Below are 27,997 nucleotides of genomic sequence, written 5' to 3'. Positions count from 1 at the left end.
AGACCAAGACTTCCTGTGTGCTGTCTTTTATGCCTTCCCCCGTAATGCCCCCTAGCCATGCCCAAAAGTGGGCCTGGCTAGTGACGTAGTTCACCACCTACGTACGTGTACGTCTTTACGTCCGGCCATATACGTCTTTAGTCATGCCTAAAGTGGGTGTGGTTAGTGGTGTGGTAAACCGCCCTTTTATTACTTCATCTGTATGCGCCTCTAGTAAGTCACATGGTTAATGGCGGCATACAGGCTTTCCCCTACAGGTCATTGTTGTCTTCCTTAAAAATTCCTAGTTAATGGTCCACCAGTGAGATGGTTCAGTATGTAAGGGGCCTTGCTTCTCATCCTAATGATCTGAATTTGACCCTTGGGGCCCACATATGAGAAGCAGTGAATCCACTGACCTATATAAGGGCTCCATGTCCTGAGTCAAGCAGATGCACACATATACACTTAGAAAATAAGAAGTAAATAAAATAATTTAAAAAGAATGTATCTCAAAACTTTTTTTCTTTACAAAAGAGAAAACTCTGAAATTTCAGGAAAACATGCCAAAAGTTTTTGTTTAATTTTTCTCTCTTCCTGTGTTCTGATTTGTCTTTGGAGATTTCTCTACTTAACCATACTAACTTAGCATTCTCACCATCAGGAGTGTTTTCTGAATACAAAGTCTTTGCAAGATCCCACCATGTAGGAACTGGTTTGATGGTGCTCTGAGTTCTGGAATCCATCTTTTTCCAAGGTTGACTACATGATGTTGGGCAAAGCAAGGGCATTCCTGAGGTCTGCTTTAGATGTAAGTTGCTAAAAATATGTGTATTGGGGCCAGTTCAAGAACTTTGTTTCCATTTTTGTTTGCCTAATTGGACAGATTTTAGACAAAAGGATTTGTACCATGCTTCTTTGTCATCTGCTGTGTATAGCAGCTGAACTGTTTTTTTTTTTTTTTTTTGCTATAAGTCAATCTTAGAGGATCCTTTTCTGTAGATTTTGGGGAGATGTTTGAAGCTAAATACCATTATAGCTTCTTGTCAGCAGCTAAACTGATGAAAGACTAAGGTCTATTAGACTTGACAAAGATGTGACTTACATATTCAAGAGAAATTGAATCTTGTTTATAAAAGATCGGATGATGCAATAGGCATAGAGTAACATTGGGGATAGTGTAGGTCAGATCTAAATTTCTGCTGGGTGACAGTTTTCAGATGGGAAACTTGGGAATAATGCCATCATGGGAATATTGGTTTTCATAAATCTTAGTACTTTTATTAGGATATTTTCTTTAATAAGGTGTAAGATAAAAGTCGTTTTAATCTTATTGTGTCTTTAGCATGAGCTTCAAAGTAATGTCAAACTCTTAGTATGTAAATTTTTATTTCTCCTAAAAGTACAATATAAAGTCAAGGAAAGTTTTTGATAAGGCATAATAAACATGAAGTCTATTATGTAAAAGTAGACTTGTAATCATATGGTGACATTTTAAAGGTTCTTCTATGTCAGAACTTCCTAACATTTCCTTTGAGACTAACAATACAGCTTGCATGCCTTGCATTGTGTGTGGAAAGAAAATAGATTCAAATGATTTCTCCATTTTTACTCCCTAGGTCACTGGTGTTTGAAACTAAACAGATTTGTTGAGTTATATGATATTGTTGTCATTGTATACATGAGATAACAGACATAGGGACATTTTTTCTTTGACAACATAAATTATGACAGCTGACAAATATATTAACACATGATTAAAAGGTTGATGGTAAAGGACAGAGGACATAGGTCATTATGAACATGTGCTAAGCATAGGTGAGGTGAGTTCACAAAGGTTTCTTAGTACCACTTGCACACAAAAGGAGAAAGTAGGGTGCTGTTACCTGTCTGCATCTGTTAACAGGAGTATCTGCATTTTAATGACTGGGAAGGAAACAGTTCAAGAGAACACCACGAACAGCAATTAAGTCAGTGTAAGTGTTCCTCAAATGAAATGAGCAAATACATATTAAGATCCTTAGAAATATTCAACTCTTATGTCATAAGATGGCAGAAAGTTTTTATGCGTTACTAGTTAGTTGGATATCCAGTTGGATAAATGCACAGATATATGTGCATTTATATATGTATCATACATATATAAAATATATTATTATACATATATAAGTTATACATGTATGTATATGATGTAGTTCTCTCCTTCAACACTAAATATTAACATACACAGGGAATACTAATCAACTATTTGAGTAAAGTAGATATTTTTACTAAGGGAGCTCTATGCCCTTGGTAGGTGAAGAATAAGGCTGGGTACATGAGAACATACACAGCATGTTAAGTATAAAAGGGAATTTGACAGTCTTCACATTGGGCTTTGGGTTATGTTTCTCTTTCTGCTATCTAGTATTTAGTTTCAATAATGAGAGATGTAAAAATAAACACAAATGTACATCTTTATTACTGTTTTTTTCAAGTTAACTGTGACCAGGCATCTTCTGTTGATATTATGAAACAGCCAGTTGTGTTTTATTATGTAAAGAAACGTGCTTCCTAATAGGAAAGTTAGTACAGTTGTTAACTTACTCAGAAAGTACTTTTCTCAGTTTTGTGTCCAGTAGTAACACTGTAGTAACAACATGCTCTTAGTTCAGCTCTCAAGATAGTTAGAAATTGTACTTCACTCTCCATTTAGCTCACTGAGGAATGTTGATAAAACTTTTAATTTCCCTGAAGTATAATTAGTAACTATCTCAACCTTTTTCTCTCCTGTGTCTTTCTCGTAGATTTTCTGACTCTTCTCTTCTGGCTCTATGGCCATGGCAGGAAATCTGCCCTCTCCATTGTTGTTATCTAACTTGGAGTGCATATACAGAATTCATTTACAGTAAGTTCTTTTCAGTAAGTGGTGAATTCTGAATGTGCCCAGATGCCCATTCTTCTAACAGACCAGCAATCATCTGCATGCTTTGATTGGTAGACATTGTTGAGGTCATGGTATTAAAAGATCGATGGCACCATCATTGCTTTGGAATCGGTGTGTCTGATGAAGGTCGCAGCCACATGCACAGTTCTACCAAACTTATGCTCAGAGTCACTCAGATCAGTGTTTAGATTTGCTTTATCATTTATACAGATGGAGATTGTTGCAGCATTTACATCTTCACATTCAAAACGTCAGCCTCTTTCATTTTTATTTGAATTTAAAAAATTATTTTCTATTTATTTTCAAATAATTGAAGGAAATAGTTGTTCATGATATCTTCCAAAATTCAATTTCCTTAGTAATGCCATTGATAGGACAATGTACTTAAATGCTTGCTTTAGGATTAAGGATAATTTGTATAATGCCAGAAATAGCAATAATAATTCAGCACATAGTCTTTTATCCAATTTATGAAAAGCATGCTGCCTTAATGTAATTTCCTAACTGGAAATGCAGATAGAGTAATCTAATTAAGTTGGAATCTTAAAGTCACAAAGACAGAATTGTCTGGAAGTGTATTTGAAGGGATTCATGTCTCAAATGCCAAGCAGACATGTGTGAATTCACAAAAACCATTGGCTTTGCATCTTTTTACTTAAAGAATATTAGTTTCATTTATGTATGTTTTATACACACTTGAATATTCAAGAAACCCTCAAGTTTGAAATAGCAAATGCCCAGATTCATACTTATTCATATTTTTGGTATAGCCATGCCTAGTTAATGATAGGCAAATAAGAAGTTGCCATTGTCAAATATGACATTGTTTTTAAATAATGTAATTACGTTTTTAAGTAACAAATATGATAGCAGTATTTTATGAAAAAATGAGTATTACAAAGTTCCTATGTTCCAATTTAATAAAATTCATTCATTTGCAAATTCATATTAGACAAGAATACTTAATACTTGCCCAAATCTAGGTATACATAAAATTTCCTAAATAGGTGGAGGTATATATTTATAAATACAATTTTAAGCAATAAATTTGAGAGATGTGTCTGTTGCAAAAGAAATATTTTGTCTTAAATCTTCTGACCTTCCATTCCTCAAAACCAGTGTAGAGAAAAAATGACAGTAGGGTCCATTGATAGATAAATTGCCCTCCCTGATCTCCACTCTTTGGGAGACAAGTAGCAGGCTGGCCTTGAACTCATGATCTTTCTGTCTGCACCTGCTGTTTGTAGTATTGCATGCTTGACTAAGTAGCATTTTTTAAAATGTAGTATAATTCTTCCAATGAGTGCTGAAATATTGTTCCAAACAGGGAAGGTTATTTTCCAGTAGAAATACAGACACAAACTGGAAATGAATAAACTGGCACAGCTTCTCAGAGTCATTTTATATCACCATTCCTGCCAGTGTTCTTACCCTAATGGTTGAATGATAATTTCAAGTATACTGTGTTAAATTCTGTTATTTCTGCCATGAGGAAGTATTGAATGAAGTATATGTCTCTTTCCCATTGGGACCTTGAGATTAAAACTGTCATTCTTCCAGATAAAACATCCTCTCAGGAAAGAACCCCCCCAAATAATTTATTATTTCTAGCTTGTCTCTTCTACTGTTCTTCATTTGGAGTTTACTTCCAGTATGTGAAATTTTGAGATTTCTCAATATCCTTTTGCATGTATATTCTATGAATTGAATATTTTTCTCTAGCAGAGACATTTAAGCTGAGTGAAAAATGAATTTTCATAGAACAAAATTGCCAAGCATATGTGCCTGAACTGTAGGGAAGAGGCGTACAACTTTAATCTGCAAAAATGCTTAAAAATAGCTCTATGGTGGCTATGTATGAGGCCTGAAAACCGACATTTCTCATTTTGGCAGCATTCACCTACAGGCTCCTATCTGCACCAGAACACATTCATCCCGGGGAAAATGATTAATGAGCTGCCTCTCATCTCTGCTTCTTTTGTACGGAGTAGTGGAGGCTTCAGTTGATGATACTCTAGCCATCAGCATTCTTACTGAGACCGAATCTGCCACTACAGAGTTGTGCTAGGACAATACGCATCTCAAAAAAAAAAATTACAACATTAACGATAACAAGGCCTTTTCTTGGTTACTGTCCTGTCAAGCAGGTTTTGTTGTTTTCCTTCCGGGAGCAGTATAAAATCTTACGTTCTTGACAATATCTGAGGACTTCCAGTTCTTTTTCTGAACTTTCTGATACTGGTCTTGCTTCTTAGCCCAGAATTCCTCCTACCTCAGTATTCTGGATCCTGGGAATGCAGATGTGTGCCATTATGCCTGGCCTGTTCTTTTTGTTAGTCACTGGCATGTTGTAGACTTGCAGATGTATCCATGGTGAGCAATACAACTGCCAAATTATCTTAGACTGACATGTGATTGTCAGATACTCTTGTATTTGAGCAAGCAGATGTTGGAAGAAAGGATAAGAAAGGACATTGAGCTGTCAGGACAAAGTGGACTACATTCTAAAGTAGATGGCAGAAAATGTGGGTCTACATAGCCTATGAAAATAGGACAGCTTGTGGTTTTGGTAAAAGATACATACAAGGAAAAGGAATGGGGCTTAGAACTTGTATTTTAGCATCTCTACCTCTGGTATTGTCATCATTCTGAATTTAAACTGCTCTCTCATTTACTTGTAGCTCCCAGTTTGCCCAATCCGCTTATATTTCCTCTGTTCCTTTCTCCGAATTTTCTAAGACCAATTGTTTATCCTACCTCTGAGTAAGGTTCACCCAGCTCAAGTGCATATGCCCCCAGAGCCAAGACTGATTTTGCAGGGAGTGAAACCATCCCTATACTTAATGATTCTTTCCAGAGTCTAGCAGTTAGGTGGTGGTGGGTGGTGCTGAGTGCTTTTTAAGAAGCAGCTAGGAAAGGCTGTTTTGAGCATTGCTAGAGGGCATTTTTACCCAATATTGATTAGATAGCCATTTTCTTGTATTTGGCTAAGTGGGCAGAAAGGGATTCGTAGTAAGAAGCAGCATTGAAGTGGTAAGAAAAAAAGAGGAAGGTGGGTGGATTTCTACAAGATTTTTCCCTTTATCTTTTCAATTCTCCGGTAAGAATTAGTACTCTTTTCAGCTGGCTAGGCCAAGCTTTGCCTGTTTTAACTGTTGGGTGATGAGTAAGCAATGAACACAGCCTTCTCTGTGCTTGATTCAAGTAGCTTATCATTCACACTTTTTCTCAGACCCCGCTGCAGCACAGCATTCTAGTCAGCAGCTGCCAACTGATAGTTCATCTGTTGTCCATTTTTAACTCAACCACTTAATTGGAGTCTGAATAATAGGACCGACAAGATTATAAATAAAGTAGAAGAAAAAGGGTCATTCTGGGAAGCATTCTAATTGGGTAGTAAACTAGAATTAGGTCTGTGGTCTAGATTGAAGTCTGGCACTCTTCTATTTGTCATTTTGTCTGTTTTCTTTAAGGGTGTGGCCCTGGTAGATTCACCATGCTCCAGTGGATGGCCCCACTCCCAAGAACTCTATGGGATGTTAAAAAAAATAAATAAACGTCCCCCAGTCCACTGTCAAAAGAAACAGGACCTGAAGTCCAGAACCAGGTTGAGACTGATGTCTCAGTTTGAGAGATTGTTATACATACAAAGTGAATAGCAGTCAGATTGAGCATAATCTTGCATAAATAGACACGTTATAAAATATTGCTGTGAAACTAATATCTTAAAGCCCTATATAAATGGAATCTTTATTTGCATGATTATGCCATATGAAAAGTTATGAAGGCCAGATGTGGTAGTATATGCCTATAATGCAGCAGTCAGATGTGAAGGCAGGAGAATTATAAGTCTGAGGCCAGCCTAAGCTACACAGTGAAAACCTGTCTTAAGAAAATAAAAAGACAAAAATAACTCAGAAATTATCCTTTAGAAAAGTTTCCAAATACCATAAAAGTTTATATAATCTTGTGCCTAAATTTTTTATCAATATAGTTAGATGTTTTGCCTAAAGCAAGGGATCTGTCTTTAGTTTTCATACAGTGGTTTAGCTATTTTAGCAACATTCCCTTTTCATTTTAAAGTCTGCTGTCTTAGTTTTGCCTTTGCAGACAAGATTACAGAATTGCAGTAAAACAGAAAGATCCTCTAAGCAGGTTACAGTATATTTGAAAATATACAAAGGCTTGAGAGAGAAAAGAGAAAGGGTATTGACAGTCATAAAATATATTTTAAAAATTATAGTAGTTAATCAAACTTATAGTCATTTTAGGTATGTTTTTAAGGTTATACAGATGTATATTTTAGATAGAAGGTATTTTAAAATACTTTAACAACCTAAGGCTTTTTGTGACAGTGAGACACGTCTGCTCCTGACAGCACCAATCTACTTCAAAAGAGGAATGATGAGTATCAATAAACCTCTGTATGGAGTTCACTTGCTTTATGGCAAAAGATAGCCATTTCAGCAAATGCACCCTTTCCTCAACTGCTGACAGTATACTGTCCAAACTGGATCTTGGACCAGCAGGATACACACACACACACACACACACACACACACACACACACACACACACACAAACAACAAAAACGAAAAACAAAACAAAATCCCAAAACGAAAACCAAAACTGTCAAACTTTGTCAAGATAAGGTGGGCTAGTCCTTCAAAATTCTCTGCTTCTCAAAAAAGTCTGTCAGATATACTAATTTGGATATGGATGTCCCAACATGACAAAAGAACTATGAATGACTTAACCCTGCCATGCAGCTTAGTTTGTGATATGCTGGTGGGGCTTGCTCTGGAGACTCAAGCCTGCAGGCAGCAGCTAGTAGACATCTGTACCATGGCCCATGTAAAGGACTGTGTTTGACTTCATTTTGTGTGTGTGTGTTTAGAACCTTTTCTTAAGCATTTTTAGGTTTTATGTGGATATATGTGGCCTTACCCCATGTTGGAATGCCATTTGTAGACAGAATTTTCCATCTAGACCACTATCAGCTCTCCTGCCAGCTGCTCCCCAAATAACCACATGGAGATTTAGTACTAATTATAAATGCTCCGTCAATAACTTTGGCTTGTTTTTTAGCTCGCTCTTATAACTTAAGTTAACCCATTTCTATTAATCTATGAGCTGCCCTGAGACTTGTTTACCTGAAGTTTTTTTCTTGAGTCTGGCTCACGACTCCTGACTCCACCTTCTTCCAGTATTCTCTCTGCCCCCAAAATCCTATCTAGTTATCGGATTATCAGCTTTTTATTAAAAATGAGAACAATACATCTTCACAGTATATAGAAGGATTATTCCACAACAGCACCAAATGATATCTTAAACTTACAAATTTTTTTTTTCTGAGTAGCTTTTCCTTTGAGCTTTCAGTTGGGTCACAGAACACAGGAGTATTGTACTTGTTTATTTGAACACACCTCATTTTAAAAGTTCAAATGTTCTCATAATGTATTTTCACTGGATTGTTTAAAATATATCCTTAAGTTTACACCTCAGAGTTTAGATCATATGATGAAAGACCGAGGGAAAATGGCAACACAGAACCAGTTTTATTTTCTGGAGAAGTAATTTTACTTCTTTAAGAAGGAATAAGGCAGGCTATTAGTGCTAATTTTAGCAGAGTGGTCCTGTGAAAACCAAGGACAATAAATCACACCATTTTATCTCCACTGGTAACTAAGTTTACATTTGGGAAAGTCACTGTATTAGTTCATCATGAGAAAACAGGGAAAGACTTTTAATCTCATTTTTTTTGAAAATAAGAACAGTATAAATGTCATATTTAATCCCAACTTGTTTTCATAATTTATATGTACTATTGGAAGTGAAGCAAACTGCCCAGAGGCCCAGTCCTTTTAGGTCACTGGTTTCCAGTAGAAAAATAAGTCTACAAAAATCTGCTGGTTTGGAAGCAATGGCTCCTAATTACTTCTGCTTCTTCTCTAATTCTCCAGTATGTTCATCTGGAAAACATTTAGTCATTTCTAAGGAAATTCCAAAATGAGGCAATCCCTGGTCCACTGTCTGCCTTGCATAAAAGGTCAACTACATGGCCAACTAAACCAAAACATTTCTGAGACATATGGAAGAAATAATTTGCTAAAAGTAACTCTGATCATTTCAAAGGGCAGATGAAGCTCTTAAATAAGTGTATTCAGTTATCAGGCTTAGTGTTTTAATGTAATTTAAAGCCTCTCAAAAGCAAAAGAAATATTACAATGTTTCAGTGAAATGTGCTGTTTCTATTTGTCTTAAATTCACTTGACACTATTTGACTAGTTATGTATGCAGTTGAACTAATGAAAATGAGCATTGGTATCTTATACCTAGACAGTGCATAATGTAATAGTATTAACTTTTAATTAATAATTATCCATCAACAAAGAGCTTCCTGATTATTAAGTTTTAAAAATCCAGGTAACAAGGTATACAATTTTTCTACTCAGTAGAACTATTATTAAATAAGATTTATTACCTTAACATTTTATGATGTGAGATTTTCTTGAGTAATAATTCAAACTGTGAAAAATGAAGTTGCTTGGAAAATGAGACTTGGAAAATAGTTAAGTCAGTGCTAAGTATGGCACTGACCTAAACTCTTGCTCTAGTCATCTGTATTTTCTTCCAAATTGTGGCATTCGTTTGATAACTGCTTTCAAGTTTTCTGATCTGTATTTGCTCACCCAAAGAAACAATCATGTTGTAACAGAATTTTTTAATATGCAGAAACCAGTGTATTTCAGACTACATGTTTTAAAATGATGAATTACAATACATCTTAATTTCCTGTTAGTATTTTGTAATATGAAAGCAGAAGCAATATTAACTGCAATTTTAATCCTTGCAATCAAGAGGAACATAATATATTATAACTTGTTCAGAGCCTACAATTCTGGTCTTAATTAGCCATCTCATATATAACCCCATCCTATACATCAAATGGAGTCATAAGAAACACAAAAGGCTTACATCAAGCCAACATCAGTATCAGAAAGTAACTCAAAACATGTGTTTTAGTGATATTCTAGGTCTCACACCATCTTCATAGGAGAGGCAACTTGATGGCATTAAGATTAGCTTTATCTTCATAACAGATAAGAATAAAATTCCAAGTGAATTAGATAAAGGAAGAAACTAAATAGAAGTTTCACAAAGTAAAACTGTATCTGGCAGATTGAGAGTATTTCTTTGAAACCTTGGATCAATTGAATGCTAGCTAGTTAGTAAGATAAGACACCTTGAGAGTATACTAGCTGCTGTAGACAGATTTCAGACTTTTATGTGTATCTTCAGTAATTAGACGAGAACTTACCACCAAGTATTTGTGGAAAGACAATGGATATTATATTAATATATTAAAAATACAACCTCCAAATTCTATACATTTACTAATAACACTAGTTTGTTACTCAAGAGCATTAAGCCCAAGAAAAGATGCTTTCTGATTTGTGTATAATTTTATATTGGAAAAAAAAACCTGAAGCTACACAGAACTACCACTTAAGGAAACCATTAAATTCTGATATTCCTTGTAAAATTTCAAATTTGAATGTATCAGTTAAGACTATTACACTTCCAGAGATGGTATTTTTTTTACAATGTTTTGTGTTATCTCCTTTCTATGTTTCTTACTTTTATAGTTTTTAAAAGACATAATTGTGCCATATTATAAATGAATGTATTGAAACTATCCTTTGCCTACCTTGATATTCTATAGTCAACCAAAATTTACTGAGTACTTTCTTGGAGTAAAAAATTAACATGTAAACAATGTGGAATATGCTTTTGGCACAATGAAAATATCCTAAGATTGAGTATGGTCAGCAATTCTACACACACGAAAAAAATCATTGAATTATATGCTCGAAATAGGTGAACTGTATGATTTGTGAATAATACTTCAGTGAAATCACTGCAGGAAAAAATCTGGAAAGGTGGCAGTTCAGACAACATTCCTTCAGTTGGTAGGCTGATGGGACACCATGGTATACATGGGAAGCAGCTCAGACATGGCAGAGTTTAGCTACAGCCTCATGCCATTAGAACAAAGGACTCACTCAACAGGAAGCAGGGCCCTAGGCTGACTTAGCACAATTTTTAGGACACTCTCATTTGACAACACCGGGTTGGTTAACACAGAACTGGAGACTGACCCCTTCTCTAGTATATAAGACAAAACTTACTAGAAATGGCTGATGTCCCTCGTTTTCAACATTCATTTCTTATAATAAAAGGCTTTACCATAACCAGCTATGGTAATGTTCTTTAAGTAATCTGTAGATTATTTAAGGGCTATAAAAACATGAAATTGAAGATAATAAAATTATACTGACCAAAATAGTTGACAGCTTAAAGATTTTGGCTCATGGTTTCAGAAAGTCCAGCCTATGGTCACATGGCTCCCTATCTGCGGACTCATGGTTTGGCAGAACATCACAGCAGCAGGAACTTGTGGAGGAGGAGGATGCTCATGGTAGACAAGAAGAGAAGGACCAGAGGCCAGGTCATCCCCTTCCAAGCTGTGCTCCTAGTAACCTACTTAATCTAGATCTTTCCAAAATAGAGCCCTAAATGGGGATCAGATGCTTACCGCATGAATCTGTAGGGTAATTTCATATTCAAATGATAACATTGCACATGTGACTATAAAAAGATCATGGGCATTTAAAGGCCAAAATTCAGTTTGGCAAAGGTTAAATTCTTGCAATTTCAGAGGTGGCATTTGTGGCTTGATGTGGGAGTGTTAATAGGTTGGGGCAGTTCTACCCTGATGGCCTTGCCCATTGTAGTCCATGTGACCTCTCTTAGGTTGGCTCTACTTGTTGCCTATAGTTTTCCTTTGCAGACATTGAGATTGCTTGTTTCTGGCATCTTTAACACCCGAGACTCCAGTGCAGCTGAAGTTTCATGTATCACACTACCTGCAGGGACTTTGACTCAAAAACACTGTCTAGACTTCCAAGCTTTCCTTTAAATAAAGGTGGAATCCTTCATGGCACTCAACTTGAGTTCTACATGCTTGAAAAAACAAACACCATGTAGATGACATCAAGATCTACTGACAGCCCGAGCAGGAGCCAGGGCCATTTAGGCCATGTCTGCATAGGCTAAACAGTGCCTGCATAGATAAACACGGGGAAAACAAAACAAAACCCCAAAACTAAACCTTAGAGCTGTGCATACAGTGTTCCTGGAGCTCCCTTCTTAATAATGTAAGACCTCCCAAATGAGTAAAAACTCATTCTGTGATGCCCTCATGGTATCTTTCCTATTCCAGTGAAACACATTTGCTTTCTTTTTCATGGTCCTGAACTCTGTGAACAACCACATATATTCTCTTTGTGACCACTTTGAAAGTTCCCTTTCTAGCCAAACTACACATTTTTCAACACGGCTTTTTTCTAGTTCTTATTGTAAACCCAGTTAAAAGCTGTATGCAGTGAACATGTCACAGTCCAATATTAACCTGTCTAGAAATTCTTCTGCCAAATGAATGTCTTCATTTTGAATTTAGCCTCACTTAGTCTCAGGCCATGAGCAAAAACATAGACAAATCCTTTCCCAGAATGTAATACAGACTTTTCCAGTCTAATGGCCAAGAGTTTCATCTTCACCAGAAATCTCATGAGCAGTCTTTATTCTATCAGCATTTCATCTTTACTCATTAAACTCTGTTCACAACATTCTAGGACTTTCTCTCTCTGTTTGCAACATTCTAGGACTCTCTCTCTCTCTGTTCGCAACATTCTAGGACTCTCTCTCTCTCTCTCTCTCTCTCTCTCTCTCTCTCTCTCTCTCTCTCTCTCTCTCTCTCTCTCTCTCTCTCTTGTGTGTGTGTGTGTACATAGCTATTCTTGTCATTGACAAAATACCTGACATATACAATTTAAAGGGAGAGCTTATTTAGTACCTCATGATGCCACGGTGGCTGAGAAACATGAGTACAGCAAGGAAAGGGCCAGGGCCCAGCTCTACCTCGACAGACAACCCTCCAATGATGTACTTCCTTTAAGTAGGCCATATCTAATGTCTTCAGAATTTCTCAAAATAGCCTGATCTATGAAAAACATTCCTATTCAGGATATAAAAATGGCAGGTGAGAATTCCATACTAAGAACAATGGCAGTTTAAAGGTCAGAAGAGAAAGTCAAGTGACTCCACTAACTGAATGATCACATATCATCTCTTTGTCATTGGTATATGCTCATTTTAATACCCAGAATGAAGAAACACTTCACAAACTAGATATATGCCTGCTCTTTCATGCACCAAAAGTACTTTCTAAACATCCTATCAAGCAATAATCAGCATGTTAGATGGTAATTAAATCCATACCACAGTTGGCCCAGGCTTTCATTTGGTAGATCTAAGATTGACCTTACAACTACAAAATTCCAAGTTTAAGACTGAAAAAGTAAAAACAGTTGACCAACAGCATGTTATTTTGATTTTTATTATACATCGGAAATCTAAACTCTAAATTCTTTTTCAGACCATATGCAGAAGTAGCCATTTTAAAAATTTTATAAAGACTGTTGTAAATTGTTACATAATAGATTTACAACATAATACATAAAAAAGAGCAAATTAAATATTAGATATTAGAGGAGTCTCTCACTCAAACTGAAGGAGTCTTCTTTAAAATCTTTCAATGTTGCTCACTGGCGATCATAAAAATTTTAAGAAGTTCATTCATGTTTTATATGCCCTAAAGGAAAAAACTGAGGTAACTCATTGATAATCTTCACAGCTTCATTGTAAAGTTCAAGATCTGAAAGAAACAATTAAGCAAACAATTTACAGCAGAATCTGCAGCATCGACTGTTACTGGAAGTTTCTACCTATTTCTCCTTTTCAGAAGTCAACTTCTTGTCAGAACCCATGTTCATTTAACTCTGGTGCCCCCAAAGAAAGGAGTGATGACAGCCTGTTGTGTTGTCTATTACATAGTCATTTTCTGCTGGGTCATAATTTCAGGGTTACTGCACTGATCAAGCTCTCAATTCATGTTAGAATATTAATTTCATCATATTTTAAGCCATTTTTATCTATAAATAGCATTTACTAAGTTTCCTTCACCTGCAAGACATGGTTAGTTTAAAAAATGGTCTCTTCATTCTATAGAAATTGAAAATATGCCAGGACTGCGATTTAAGACCAACACATAGTAAATAAAAGTTTTTCTCCTATTTACATGAGACTACTAAGTAGTATAATGCTTTACTTACCAAAGCGAACAGAATCTTCCTTAAACTGGACATAAGATGCACACATTATGGTTGCTTTGGCTGTGACTTTTCCAACTACTTCCACAATTCCAGAGATTTCTTCATCAAGCTAAAATGTTGACCAAAATGTCAGTTAGGTATATATTGACCTTTTCAATTGATAATGAGCTTGGAAAGCTGTTATACAGTTTCTTGTTTTTCAAATTGTTTCACAGCTTACTAATTTTTCATTAAAAAAAAAGAAACTTCAAATTTTACCAACATAAAAACAGAAATATAGTTTGTCAAAAAATGACTGTATTTATAGCTGACAGAATGATACATTTTATTATCTTTAGAAGTCTCAAGGTCCAAAGATACAGTTATATATTTGATGGCAGAGTCATTTAAAGCCTGAAGATTTCAGAGTTCCTGAAATATAAACAGGGATTTTTTTGAAAAGCCACTGAGAACTGTGTATAAATCTTACAATGTGTGTTCTATATAGAGTAACCAAACACTATATGGATTTGTCTTCATAAAAGACACAAAGATGTTTCTAAGCATATTAAACAAAAAATAAAATATATGTAAACTTAAAAATTAAAAATAGAAAATAAATATGATTTGCAATACCACTAGCAGTCTGAAGTAGGCACAGTACCTGGGGCCACCACTTCAAGGCCAGGCTTGTGAATATGGACGAAGTAGTTTGAAAAGATTTTCATATGCACTTTTGGGGTATCTTTTTATGTAATAAAAATTATTATCCAACCAATACTTAAGGAACATATTCAGAAACTTGGAGCTCTAATAATTAGTATAGGCTAAAAATGGAAATAAAATGAGGGCACAGGTTTGATTTTAAAGCTAAGGAGTTTTAACAAGCACAGCCTTCACACTACCATCCACCAAATCAGAAATAATAAAAAAAAACAAACAAAAAACTAAATATGAGACATCACTTAAAACATACTGGCTCCATCAATTCAATGGTTCCATTTTTTCCTTCTCCATCTGAAAGAATAAACATTTTTCCAGTGGGATGAATCTAAAAAAGAAAACAAAAACCCACATAGATTTAGAAAACAAGCTACAGAAATGAAATGGTTAAAAATTCATTGATATCTTACTTGAACATAAGGTAACTGTCCAATGGTTTTTGGACAGTTTATTTGGTTCAAGTTATAATCTTGTTACCAGATCTGATCATTGGAAGCCCAGCTAATTTTGAATTTCTAGGAAACAATGAACACTTGCTTAGTGTTATGTGTGGCTTCTTGTTTTCTTTGCAAAATCTGGCAACTGTATAGGAAAACTAAATTAAGGAAGTTTTCACTTACCTAACAGTGGGAATTCTGCTGATATTCATGATTTAGATAGTACATCTCACAGAAGGTTATGCTTTTAAAATTAGGAATGAAGAACTAAAGAACTGGTTGCCAGATGTGAGGACTTCTCTTGGGATCTGAATTGAGCTCTGCCACTTGTGACCCTGAGCATTTCAGTTAATTACCAACACTCTGGCTCAGTCAGCCTACCTGTGAAGTTAGAATAACATTCCTTTCACTTTGGCAATGTGTGAATGAAATGAGCTAGTAAATAAGTCCTTACAAATGACTTTCTTTTCCTCGGCTTCCGCAGTCACAGATTCTGAGACTTTGGGCTTATTTCTTAGCTATAGGATAAGGGCAGTAGTCAAAAGACTGCGCTAGATACTGGGGATCTACAGGATATGGGAGGGGCTATCAATGTTTCACAGAAAAGCCTCTGCAACCCGAAAAACAGGCCCATAACAGAGACGGTTGCAAAAGTCAGGAAACAGATTCATCAGCCAAAGCATGGCTAAACCAAAAACTCAAGACAGTAGGCAGTGAAGCCAGATGGGTAATCTTTCAGGTAAATACAGAACGGGGGCGGGTAGTGTTGGAACTGCAACACAGTTCATTCGAAAACACTGTTTTTGCGACATAGAAGAAGCGGTATCATGATGGAGCTGCATTGACTTAGCAGTGGAAACTCTTGCTTGTGAATAATAAAGCAAGCTGCAGTGCAATGCTGCTTAAGGCTACCTGTTTTCACCCTTCCCTGCCCACTCCGCAGCCCCTCCTGGGTAGCCACCGTGCCCCGCTCTCTCGCCCGAGCCCACGCACCTTTTCCAGCTTCCCCACGAAGCACACGGGTCGGTCAATGAACTGCGCTAGCATGCTGGCGTTGATGCGCGCTTTGGGGAGCTCCAGGATGTCCACCATGATTGTGCCGCCAACTCTCGGAACCCGCGGGAAAGCAGAACTAGATCTGACTCCTAGCTGGCCGCCGCGCCAACACACGCAGTTTCCCGATCACCAATCATAGGAGACCTGCGCTCCAGCTCCACCAATCAAATCCACAAAGTCGTCTAGTTCCATTGCTTGGGGCTGGGAGCAGAGCACGAGGCGTCCGGAAGTACGGGTGCACTGCCTAGTGACTCACAGCGTTCCGGAAGTTGCTCGGGGGAGGGCGGGGCTGAAAGAAGTAGGTGGAGGAGGCGGGACTTGGAGGGGCGGGGCTGAGGCTACGGACCCGGGATCTGGGGTGACCGAACGGCGACTTGACCCCGGAAGTAGGCTGAAGTACCGTGGCGGCGGGCGGCGGACGGCGGCGGAGTCTCAGGTAGCTCTTTCTTGCGGGAAGTGTCTCGATCTTCGTGCTTCTCTCCTCCGGAGGACTGAACCCTAGGGGTAGGGGGCGGAGTCCGACGCCAGGTCCCGGAAAGCCGTGGCTCAGGCGGTGACAGTTATCCGCTTCTGCGTGGGAAGCGCGGGTGCGTGCTGAACCTGGGGTTTGGGTTTTTATTTTCGATGTAGTCCTACCTGAAAGGGATCATCACGAGTCTTTATTTCCTCCCTCAGGAGGTTGTTGCTAGGAGGCTGAAGTCCGCTTTATATAGCTCGCAGTGTCACGTAAATGCCCACTTTCCTCACCAGCAGGAAGAGGTGCTGACCCTTTCTTTACAGCTAGGACCATCTGTAGCTTTGGTGTGCGTTTCCTCACCTGACTGGGTGTGAGCGAATACATGCATTTGGGTTCCGGTAGAGGAGGACCACTGGACAGGATCAGAGAATGGTTTCGCCACTGAACAGGATCAGAGGAGAATGGTTTCACCAGCTGTTGAATCCAAGCTAGAGCTCCTCCGCTGGTGCCACATTCTCCCTCTCTGCAAAACGAGGGATTGACTGATTTGCGAGGTCCTGACTGTTTGTCTCAGACGTCTGTACTGGCCTATCCTTGGGGTTCTGACAGGATAAGCCCTCAGCTGCAGCCACTAAGAGCACGACCTGTGCACATTCACTATGTTCCCTTTTAAACGGGGTCCTGCCCACCTCCTATCCTCTTTCTCTTTCTCTCCTTGTTTCATATATCTCTGCCTCTTTCTCACTCTCCCTTCCCACTTTCCTCCCTCCTGGTGCTCCCGACTCCAGAGGCTAGTCTTCCTCCTCCCCTCTTCCCTTTTTAAGATCCCTTTCCCTAATTATGCCCCACCCCATGTCGAATGGCATCTTTCTCTTGAGCGATGCTTTTCCTAAATTACAACACTGGCTAATTGTAATTCTGGGTTGTAATATTATATCTAGCTCCCTGAAGTGCTTTGAGGCATAGAGCTGACTGTCTAAAAGACAATGTATTCCATGATTTAGGGGAACTTCTCGGATGTTACTCAGGTTCATAGTATGACTGGAAGCTGGTGGCTATTGATTATAGTGATGTCATCAGAGGGGATTGGGACCAGGAAATTTCAGAACGAGTGCACATGAAAAATACCTTCAAAAGAAGTTGAAGAAATTTAGGACATAATTTTAGTTGGGTCTCGTAATTATGTGGAAGCAGTGACTGGATTTTCCTAAAGCCACATTCTTATTATTAGTCTTTAAATTAAGAGTCCTGATTGGAGTTACAATGTAGTCCTGCTGTTGTTTAAGATCTGCAAAGATCTGCTTTGAGATTTTTATATGGCAATTTCATTTGTTGTGGGATGCATTTCGTGTGGGCCTGGCAAGTCAGTACTGCAGCATTCAGGGCCTACCCCTTCCCTTTCTATCCTTGCGTGTAACACCCTTTAGCTCAGTGAAAACTAGCCAGCAGGAAGGAAGTTAGTATGTCAGTTCCAGCTTGCTCCCTCTAGAGCCATGTGTTCAGCGATAGGTTCTTCCCATGAACAACTAAGAGCAGTGATGGTGGACTGAGCTGTTTGAGCGCCTCCAGGGCCTCTTCCATCTCATGGAGAGGAATTTCCCAGCCAGCACCGAGATTTTCATTTAGTAACTCATGTCTTTGGGGGAAGCATTCTTTACCCATGCAGGGTACCACCATAACTTCCTTTTAAAAACAGTTATATTTTTTCAGTTAGCTTACAAAGTAGTGGATTTCCTTGAGGTCCTTTCATACATCCTTAGTTTTAGTTAGGGTTTTCAATTCGATTCCATTGGTCTACCTGTATATTTTTGAGCCAATACCAAGCTGTTTTCAGGACTATAGCTATATAATAGAGCTTGAAGTCAGGGATAGTGATGCCTCCTGAAGTTCCTTTATTGTATAGGGCTGTTTTGGCTATCCTGGGTCTTTTGTTTTTCCATATAAAGTTGATTATTGTTCTTTCAAGATCTGTGATGAATTGTGCTGGTATTTTGATAGGGATTGCATTGAATCTGTAGATTGCTTTTGGCAAGATTTCCATTTTTATTATGTTGATCCTACCAATCCAAGAGCATGGGAGATCTTTCCATTTTCTGGTATCCTCTTTGATTTCTTTCTTTAGAGACTCAAAGTTCTTGATATACATGTCTTTCACTTTGGTTAACGTTATCCCCAGATATTTGATGCTGTTTATGGCTATTGTAAAGGGTGATGTTTCTCTGATTTGTTTCTCAGCTACTTTATCATCTGTATTTAATAGGGCCACTGATTTTTTTGAGTTTACTTTGTATCCTGCCACTTTGCTGAAGGTGTTCATCAGCTCTAGGAGTAACCTTGCGGAGTTTTTTGGGTCACTTATGTAAACTATCATATCATCTGCAAAAAGTGAAAGTTTGACTTCTTTTCCTATTTGTATCCCCTTGATCTCCTTTTGTTGTCTTATTGCTGTAGCTAGAACTTCAAGTACAATATTAAAGAGATATGGAGAGAGTGGACAGGGTTGTCTTGTTCCTGATTTTAGAGGAATTGCGTTGAGTTTCTCTCCATTTAGTTTGATGTAAGCTGTTGGTTTACTTTATATTGCTTTTATTATGTCCAGGTATGTTCCAATTAACCCTGATATCTCTAGGACCTTTATCATGAAGGGTTGTTGGATTTTGTCAAAGGTTTTTTCAGCATCTAGTGAGATGATCATGTGGTTTTTCCTTTGCAGTTTGTTTATATGGTGGATTACATTGATAGATTTTCGTATGTTGAACCATCCCTGCATCCCTGGGATGAAGCCTACTTGATCATGGTGGATGATTTTTCTGATCTGTTCTTGGACCCTATTTGCTAGTATTTTTTTTTTTGGTTTTATGAGACAGGGTCTCCAGGGTCTCTCTGTATTGTTTTGGAGGCTGTCGGTCCAGCCTGGCCTCGAACTCACAGAGATCCACCTGCCTCTGCCTCCCGAATGCTGGGATTAAAGGCTTCCACCACCACCGCCTGGCTCGATTTGCTAATATTGAGTACTTTTGCATCAATGTTCATGAGGGAAATGGTCTATAGTTCTCTTTCTTAGTTTTGTCTTTGTGTGACTTGGGTACCAAGGTAATTAATTGTAGTCGCATAAAAAGAGTTTGACAGTGAGCCTCCTGCTTCTATTGTGTGGAACACTTTGAAGACTATTGGAATTAGCTCTTTTTTGAATTTCTGGTAGAATTCTTCACTGAAGGCATCTGGGCCTTGGCCTTTTTTTTGGTTGGGAGACTTTTGATGACTGCTTCTATTTCATTAAGGGTTATAGGTCTGCTTGGGTTGTTTATCTGTTCTCGATTTAGTTTTGACAAGTGGTATCTATCCAAGAAATTGTGTATTTCCTTTAAATTTTCGAATTTTCTGGAATACAGGTTTTCAAAGTATGCCCTGATGATTCTCTGGATGCCAGTTGTTATAGTCCCCCTTTTCATTTTTGATTTTGTTAATTAGCATTTTCTCTCTCTGCCTTTTGGTTAGTTTGGACAAAGGTTTGTCTATCTTGTTGATTTTCTCAAAGAACCAACTCTTTGTTTCATTGATTCTTCTCAATGTTTTCCTGGTTTCTACTTGATTGATTTCAGCCCTCAATTTGATTATTTCCTGGCATCTACTCCTCCTGAGTGAGTTTGCTTCTTTTTGTTCTAGAGCATTCAGCTGTGCTATTAATTCACTAGTGTGACAGTTCTCCAGTTTCTTCATGTGGGCACTTAGTGCTATGAACTTTCCTCTCTGCACTACTTTCAGAGTGTCCCATAAGTTTGGGTAAGTTGTGTCTTCAATCTCATTGAATTCCAGGAAGTCTTTAATCTCTTTTTTTATTTTTTCCCTTATCCAGGATGGTGCAATTGTGTGCATTGTTCAATTTCCACGAGTTTGTAGGGTTTCTGCGATTTGGTTATTGTTGACTCTTAATTTTAATGCATGGTGGTCTGATAAATTGGTTATTCCAATTTTTTGTATCTGTGGAGGTTTGCTATGTTTCCGATTATGTGGTTGATTTTAGAGAAAGTTCCATGTGGCACTGAGAGGAAGGTATATCCCTTTGTGTTCGGATGGAATGTCCTATAGATGTCTGTTAAACCCAGTTGAGTTATAACTTCTATTAGTTCTTTTGTTTCTTTGTTAAGTTTCTGTCTAGAGATCCTGTGTAGTGGTGAGAGTGGAGTGTTAAAGTCTCCCACTACTAGTGTGTGAGCTTTTATATGTTGACATTGAGGGATACTGATGACCATTCATTGATGATTCTTGTTTGTGCTTGGTTTATTGGTTGTGGTGTTATTGTGTGTTCTCCTCCTTCTTTCTTTTGGTATTTGATAAAGTGGGATCATGTATTGCCTATGTCTTTGTGAGTGATGTTATCTTCGTTGGGTCTAGATTTTCTTTTTTGTAGGGCTGGATTTATGGATATGTACTGTTTAAAATCTGACTTTGTCGTGGAATATTTTGTTTTCTCCATCTATGGTAATTGAAAGCTTTGCTGGATATAGTAGTCTGGACTGGCATCCTTGTTCTCTTAGCGTTTGTAGGACATCTGTCCAGGATCTCCTGGCTTTTATAGTTTCTAATGAGAAGTTGCGTATAATTCGGATAGGTCTGTCTTTATATGTTACTTGGCCTTTTTCTTTAGCTGCTCTTAATATTTTCTCTTTATTCTGTAGGTTTGATGTTTTGATTATTATGTGGGGCGGGGACTTCTTTTTCTGGTCCAGCCTGTTTGGTGTTCTGTAAGATTCTTGTATTTTCATAGGCATATCCTTCTTTAGGTTAGGGAAGTTTTCTTCTATGATTTTGTTGAATATGTTTTCTGTACCTTTGAGCTGTATTTCTTCGCCTTCTTCTATACCTATTAGTCTCAGGTTTGGCTTCTTCACGGTGTCCCATATTTCCTGGATATTTTGTGTTAGGGATTTGCTGGATTTGAAAATTTCTTTGGTTGATGACTGTATATCCTCTAATCAGTCTTCAGCACCTGAGATTCTTTCTTCCATGTCTTGTATTCTATTGCTGATACTTGCATGCGTAGTTCCTGATGGTTTACCTAGCTTTTCTAGTTCCAGCATCCCCTCGTTTGGTGTTTTCTTTATTGTTTCAATTTCACCTTTCAATCCTTCAACTGTTTGAGTTGTTTCCTTCATTTGTTTGGTTATTTTTTTCTTGGTACTCTTTAGATTCTTTAGGAGATTTGTTTATTTCTTGAATGTTTTGGTTTTGTTGTTTACTCCATTTCATGTTTTATTTTTCTATTTCTTTAACAGATTTCCTTGTTTCCTCTTTGAGGGTCTCTATCATCTTCATAAAATAATTTTTAAGGTCTGTCTATTCTGCTTCAACTATGATGTGCTTTTCAGGTCTTGCTGGTGTGGGGTCTATAGATTCTGGTGGAGTCATGTTGGTCTTTCTATCACTGAGTGATTTCTTATTCTGTCTTCTTCCCATCTCCTTGCAGTGGGTGCAGATGGGGTCTTTCTGTCTCTACTGGTCCCTTCTTTGCTGAAGCTAGGCAAGCTGGAGGGTGGGATTAGGAAGGACTGATGTCTTTCCTGTGTGGGCAGGTCCTCTGGATGCCAGGAGAGGCCCTGGAAGATTGAGGGAATAGGTGATGGGCGGGGGAGGAATCCCAGGAGGACTCAAGCTCACATGAAGCTGAGCACGCTGGAGGGTGATGCCCTGGTCAGCAGGTCACAACAGGTTCGAGGCCACAGGAACCTGGAATGAATGAGACAAGAGACACAAGAGAGATGGACAGCAAGACAGACCTTCTGTTTAATGAGAATTCTGTACAGGCTTAAATAGGGGAATGTGGCATTGGACATGGGGCAGAGGTTGTTAGAAGCTGGGAACTGAGGCAGGGGGCTGTTAGGAGCAGGAAGCTTTTGATATGCGAGAGAGCAGGAGATCTCACCAGGGAGTGTAGGAATTAGCCAGGCATTGTTAAGGGATTGGTTATCTCTATGGTGCTGGGCCAGTTGTGTGAAGGCCTGAGTTTTGGGATGTGCCCTGGGGTCAGAAGTAGATTCAGTGGCCTGGTCCCCAACAGGGTAGGATCTGGAAGGACTCTTGTTTTTTGTTTTGATGGTAGCTGTTTTCGCTGGGATGAGATGGAATCTCAAAATAGTTTCCCTGGTAACTAATACATTTTTTAAAATATTTACTAGCACCACCCCTCCTTTTTTGATTGGGTTATTTGTTTTCTTGAGTTCTTTGTATATTCTGAATACTAACTCTACATTGGGCATATAGCTAGTTGTAGACTGCCTCTTCTTTCAATTGACAACTTTCTTTGCTATCCAAAACCCTTTGAATTTCATGAGATTCCCTTTGTTTATTGGTTTTATCTCCTGAGTGATAGAAATTCTATTCAGAAAGTCTCTACTATGCTGGTAGCCTAGTTAGTGTTTTATTGCTGTGAAGAGACATCATGGCAGTGGCATCACTCATAAAGTACATAAAGTAAAACATTCAATTGGGACTGGCTTACAGTTCAGAGGTTTATTCCGTTATTGTCATGTAGGAGCATGACAGCATGCAGGCAGACATGGAACATGTTACTGAAGGGATAGATGAGAGTTCTACATCCTGTTCAGTAGGCAGCAGAAAGAGTGAGTACCAGTGGGCCTGGCAAACCAGCCCCAGTGAAGCAGTTCCTTCAACAAGGCCACACCTACTCTAACAAGACCAACCCCCCCAATAGTTCCATTCCTTATGAGCCTATGAGGGCATTTCATTCACACCACCACAGCTTGTATCTTGAAATGCACCCCCTCCTTTTTTATGTAGTAGTTTCAGAGTATCAGGTCATATGTTGAGGTCCCTGATCTGTTTGGAGTTGACTTTTGTGCAGTGTAGGAAGTAAGGATCTATGTCATTCTTCTGCATGTAGATAACCAGTTTCTCCAGATGGCTATAGTTCTATTGGTCTTCTATTCCACTGGTACAAGTGTCTCTTTCTGAGACAATACCAAGCCTTTTTTTTTTAATCACTATAGGTCTGTCGTATAACTTGAAATCAGTGGTGGAGATTCTTATAACATTACTTTTTGCTCAGCTATACACGGTCACTTGTGCTTCCATGTGAATTTTATGATTGCTTTTCCGTTTCTGGGAAGAATGTTGCTGGAATCCCCCCCACTCTCCAATTACATTGAATTGGTTGATTGCTATTGGCGTGAATAGCCATTTTCACAATATTGATTCTTCTAGTCCATGAGCTTGTTAAGTTTTTCCATTGATGTAAAAAAACCACAGTTCTCATCTTTTTTTTTGAGACAGGGTTTCTTGGCTGTCCTGAAACTCACTTTGTAGACCAGGCTTGCTGTGAACTTACAGAGATCCTCATGCCTCTGCCTCCTGAAAGCTGGGATTCGAGGCTGTAATGAGTTGCAAATGAGATGACATACATCTTTGTGTGACATCAAAGTCACTACCATACCATATCAAGTTGAAAATATCACCACTGTCTAGACAATCAGGCATATTTAATTTGGTAATCTGATTTGTGTGTGTGTGTGTGTGTGTGTGTGTGTGTGTGTGTGTGTGTGATACCTTAGATCATTAGTTGGTTCGTTAGTAAAAATATAAACCTTTTGGGGGGGGGGAAAGGTATAATTGCCACCACCAGTTTGTGTCTGTATGTGCGGTTGAAGTTAGTCTAATGCAGTCTGAGGCTACTTTCAAGTTACTCCTGGCCAGAAGGGGAAATGGAAATCAAAGAGAAAGAAAGAACAATGAAAAGTTTCCTACTAAATGCAAAAGCTTTTCTATTATTTGTTTCTTTATTTTGATGACCAGGGACATTTTTATTATCTTTTGAGAGAAAAACAACAGGTCAGGCCTTCTGTAACATCTGTGCCACTGCAGGAGAAGGGCACTGTCAGGGAAAGCTATGCGCTTTGCAGTGGAGGTCAGCTAGCAGCAGCAAGGCACAAGAACACGCCCTAGGGAAGCGTGAAAACTCCCAGATGTCAGGAAGGCATGCTGGAGTTCAGCCAGTGTCTGTAAAGAGATAAAGAAAGAAAAGAAAAGGTTAGGCTTTTCTGTGTTAGGACAGGTCCACGTAGCAAAGCGTCTTGGAGCAGCCTGATGAATGCTGTGCAAGCCGCTGTATTCTTCAAGGATCTTAAATGGTTAAGAGTGGGCATTCAAATGCACTGTTTAGGTTTCACTGAATATATCTTAAAGGGTTGTCAAGGGCTCTGTTTCAACACATAAACATTTGTAGTGTGCCGGGAGGTAAATGTCTTTTCGAATTTTTGGTGGAAATCTTTAGTTATCAACTTAGGAAGTGGCTGACCTAGAACTCACAGATCTGCCTGCCTCTGCCTCCTGAGTGCTGTGACTAAAGGTGTGCACCACCACCACCCAGCTAGCACTTATACCCGGAGTGGGGTACAAACCCAAGCAGACGTAAGGGACATGTGAGAGCCCAGGTATAATCAGTAGTTTTGGGTCTTTAATGACATTTATCCTTTGTGGTTTCTTACTCATATATAGTGAATTTGGGTCATTTTTGCCACTGTCACCCTTTCCCTTCTTATCCCTGCACAGTCCCGCTGAGCCCATTCCCAACAAGCATGGCCACACTTCCATGTTTTGTTTGTTGTTGTTGTTGTTGTTGTTTTGTGACCCACTTATGTGATTCCAGCATGGATTGGGGGGTTATGTTTGGGAGTATGGGCTCCACTGACAAAACGTTCTCTGTTCTCAGCTACCATTGCATGGCAGTAGTTCCTGAGGGAGGAGTGGGGTCTCATGAGCTCCTTCCTCATCCATGATGGACCACTGCTGGACCTCATCTTGTGCAGGTCTTGTGCAGCCAGCTCCCACTGGAGGCTTATCGGTGCAATGGCCAGCCTTCAACACTGCATACCATCTCTTCCCATCCTTCAACTGCTTCCCCCCACATCTTCTGTGATGTTCACTGAGCTCTGGAGGAGCTGATACAGGTTTCCCTTTTAGAGCTGTGTCCTAACAGTCACTTAGTACTGGAACTTGACTAATCTCTGTGTTAACCATTGCCTACTGCAAACAGAAGCTTTCTGATGAAAACTGAGTACAGCACTTACCTCTGGGTATAACTGTGTATGCTTATAATTCACTTGCTGTCGAGTTGATTGGACATAACAGTAGCAGGTTTCTCCTTAGTGCCTATTATTTCCACAGCCGTAGCTTTTTATCACAGTTCCAGGTCCGAGCATGGATATCATCCTATGAAGTGCGCCTTCATTCCAATCAGAAAGTGCTTGGTTGGTTACCACCACAGTAGTCATGCCACTATTGGAACACTGGGGATGTTTTGTGTGGTAGGTTGGTATTGTAAGACTGTGGGTGATTTTTCTTCCTAGAGGCCTACCTTTTGGTATGTTAGCCTGCAGGATGGAAGCTTCTAGCTCACTTCGTACTTGATTTCTGTATTCTACAACCATAGTGTCTGGCGTCTTCAGCAATAGCATATTACCATCTAGTTCTGGTTGGCCTTGTGACTCTCCCCCTTTTGGGCTTTCATATCCAAACTAAAAGATACAGTTTTCATTGTGATCAAGCAGGTGTACTCCAAAGCAAAGGCTCAAAAAACTTAAGTTAGTGGTAAGTAATGCTCTCAGATATTCATTTTACCTTCTCTTCCTCTTCCTCCCCTCCTCTCCCCCATTTCATTCCACTATAAAGCAACAACAAAAAAAATCCCTGATTTTTGATTAAAATGCTCTTTTTGTTTCAACTGAGTGAGACCATATGGTTGGGATCTATAGCTTTAAATAACAGCAATAACAATAAGGCTCTTATTGCCAGTGTGAACTCCCTAAATTTCAACCCTGGGAACCACATGGTAGAGGGTGAAAACCGATTCCTGCAAGTTGCCCTCTGATTTCTGTATGCTCTCCATGTCTTATACTTCCCCACTCTGTACTGTAAGTAAATAGTTGGAATAATTTTTAAAAAACTGCTAGATCCAATATTTAGTTACTTAGTTTGTGTATTTGGCCTGAATTATGAATCAAAGAAGTAGAAAATAAATTATCTTACCTTTGTGATTTACCAGTTTTCCTGTTCTGTGGAGTTCATCTGTGATGTGGAGTGCAATGTCTTTCCATGTCTGTTCTCCAAATATCTTTATCTTTTGCTCACTCAACTAACATTTTCAAACACACAGAAACAAGAATCCAAATAGAATGAAGAATAGGAGGTGACTGCTTGGGAAATCCTGACTGGTGATTTAGCTGGTACTTACGAATTCATGCCTCTCACAAACACACAATCTGTCAAAGACTATTGAACTGATGGAGGACATAGCGAGTTGCTCAACTGATTTACTAGAGAACCAAAAAGGTCATAGGTTTGTGGTCAAGTAAGGAGTTTTCATCACTCAGTAGCACTGGGGAGCAACTGATGAATTTTATCAAAACTGTGTTTTCCAACAGGGATTATTTGCCTGTCAGCTTTCTGCAGACTTGCAGAATAGCCAAAATAGTCACAGGTAGATAGACCCTCAGGAATAACTTAGAATAGCTAAAATCTTTCAGAAAATTTCCCATGTTGATTAGATTTAAGCTATTAAAAATTAACATTTCAGCTTTAAAATTATTATATGAGGCCAACTCCAGTTTGCATAGTATTCTGTCAAGCCACCTAATATTTTACAAAATTAAACTAGTTGCTTCCTTATAAAAGGTAGGTTTCTACATAACATTTGAATTTCTCGTATGCCTTAAAATCATAGTGAAATGGAATTTGTTTTCTTTTTGTTATTAATTTTTTAGGTTAGTTTACAAAGTAATGAGTAGACTTCATGATGTCTTTTTCAACCAGTTTTTCTTCTCTTAAATATTCCCTACTCAGCTTATCACTCCTTTCTCCGTGGCTGGACTTGTCAGTCATTTTTTCCTGGCTCTTCTTTAGCGCATTGAGTACAGTCAGAATCACTGAGCTATATTCCGTATCATTTCAGCGCACGGCCCCCTGTTCCCCAGACTTTTCCTGTCTTAACTCTGTCATCACACTTAGCCTCTGCAGCATTGCTTGAAAATTTTAATCTTTGCACAAGGCTCCTCTATAGTGTATGAATTTAATAGTCAACAAATCTTGGTGTGCTGCTCTGTGTATTCTATTTTTTTTTCGTTTTAGGCTTTTAAATAATTTATGCTTATTCTTCTGAGTCTTGATTCCTGTGGCTTATCTGCATATCACC

At 38.5% G+C, this 27,997-nt stretch overlaps 2 protein-coding genes and 1 long non-coding RNA gene across 5 annotated transcripts in view; 2 read left to right on the top strand and 1 right to left on the bottom strand.

The window, feature by feature from the left end:
* Positions 1 to 125: 125 nt before the first annotated feature.
* LOC110343340 lies at positions 126 to 11,912 on the top strand. Its single transcript, XR_002385597.2, has 2 exons — positions 126 to 1,955; positions 2,766 to 11,912. It is a non-coding gene; the product is annotated as an uncharacterized LOC110343340 (long non-coding RNA).
* Positions 11,913 to 13,351: 1,439 nt separating this feature from the next.
* Rpa3 (replication protein A3) lies at positions 13,352 to 16,586 on the bottom strand. The gene is made up of 4 exons (XM_005082933.4): positions 16,275 to 16,586; positions 15,098 to 15,172; positions 14,143 to 14,251; positions 13,352 to 13,685 (listed from the first exon to the last, which is right to left on the bottom strand). The coding sequence occupies exons 1-4, from the start codon at positions 16,371 to 16,373 to the stop codon at positions 13,603 to 13,605; spliced, it is 366 nt and encodes a 121-aa protein (XP_005082990.1). The 5' UTR covers positions 16,374 to 16,586; the 3' UTR covers positions 13,352 to 13,602.
* Positions 16,587 to 16,645: 59 nt separating this feature from the next.
* Umad1 (UBAP1-MVB12-associated (UMA) domain containing 1) overlaps positions 16,646 to 27,997 on the top strand; it is a 148,816-nt gene continuing 137,464 nt past the window's right edge. The window contains exon 1 of one of the 3 annotated variants that reach the window (XM_013122680.3): positions 16,646 to 16,773. The gene's annotated coding sequence lies outside the window, so the exon portion shown is untranslated. The other 2 variants (XM_021234604.2, XM_013122681.3) reach the window with 2 other exon arrangements.

Source organism: Mesocricetus auratus, unplaced genomic scaffold (genome assembly GCF_017639785.1).
Source record: "Mesocricetus auratus isolate SY011 unplaced genomic scaffold, BCM_Maur_2.0 Super-Scaffold_100019, whole genome shotgun sequence".
Classification (NCBI taxonomy): domain Eukaryota; kingdom Metazoa; phylum Chordata; class Mammalia; order Rodentia; family Cricetidae; genus Mesocricetus; species Mesocricetus auratus.
The sequence above is the reverse complement of the archived record's forward strand: the minus strand, read 5'-3'. Positions and strand labels throughout refer to the sequence as shown.

What these genes read in the sequence shown, in the direction of transcription:
- Rpa3 (XM_005082933.4), bottom strand. Translation starts at nt 16,373, where the DNA reads ATGGTGGACATCCTGGAGCTCCCCAAAGCGCGCATCAACGCCAGCATG. An exon ending in CCATTGAATTGATGGAGCCA is followed by an intron (nt 14,252 to 15,097) that starts GTATGTTTTAAG and finishes TCAACATTTTAG; the next exon opens with CTTGATGAAGAAATCTCTGG. An exon ending in GGAAGATTCTGTTCGCTTTG is followed by an intron (nt 13,686 to 14,142) that starts GTAAGTAAAGCA and finishes TGTTTCTTTCAG; the next exon opens with ATCTTGAACTTTACAATGAA.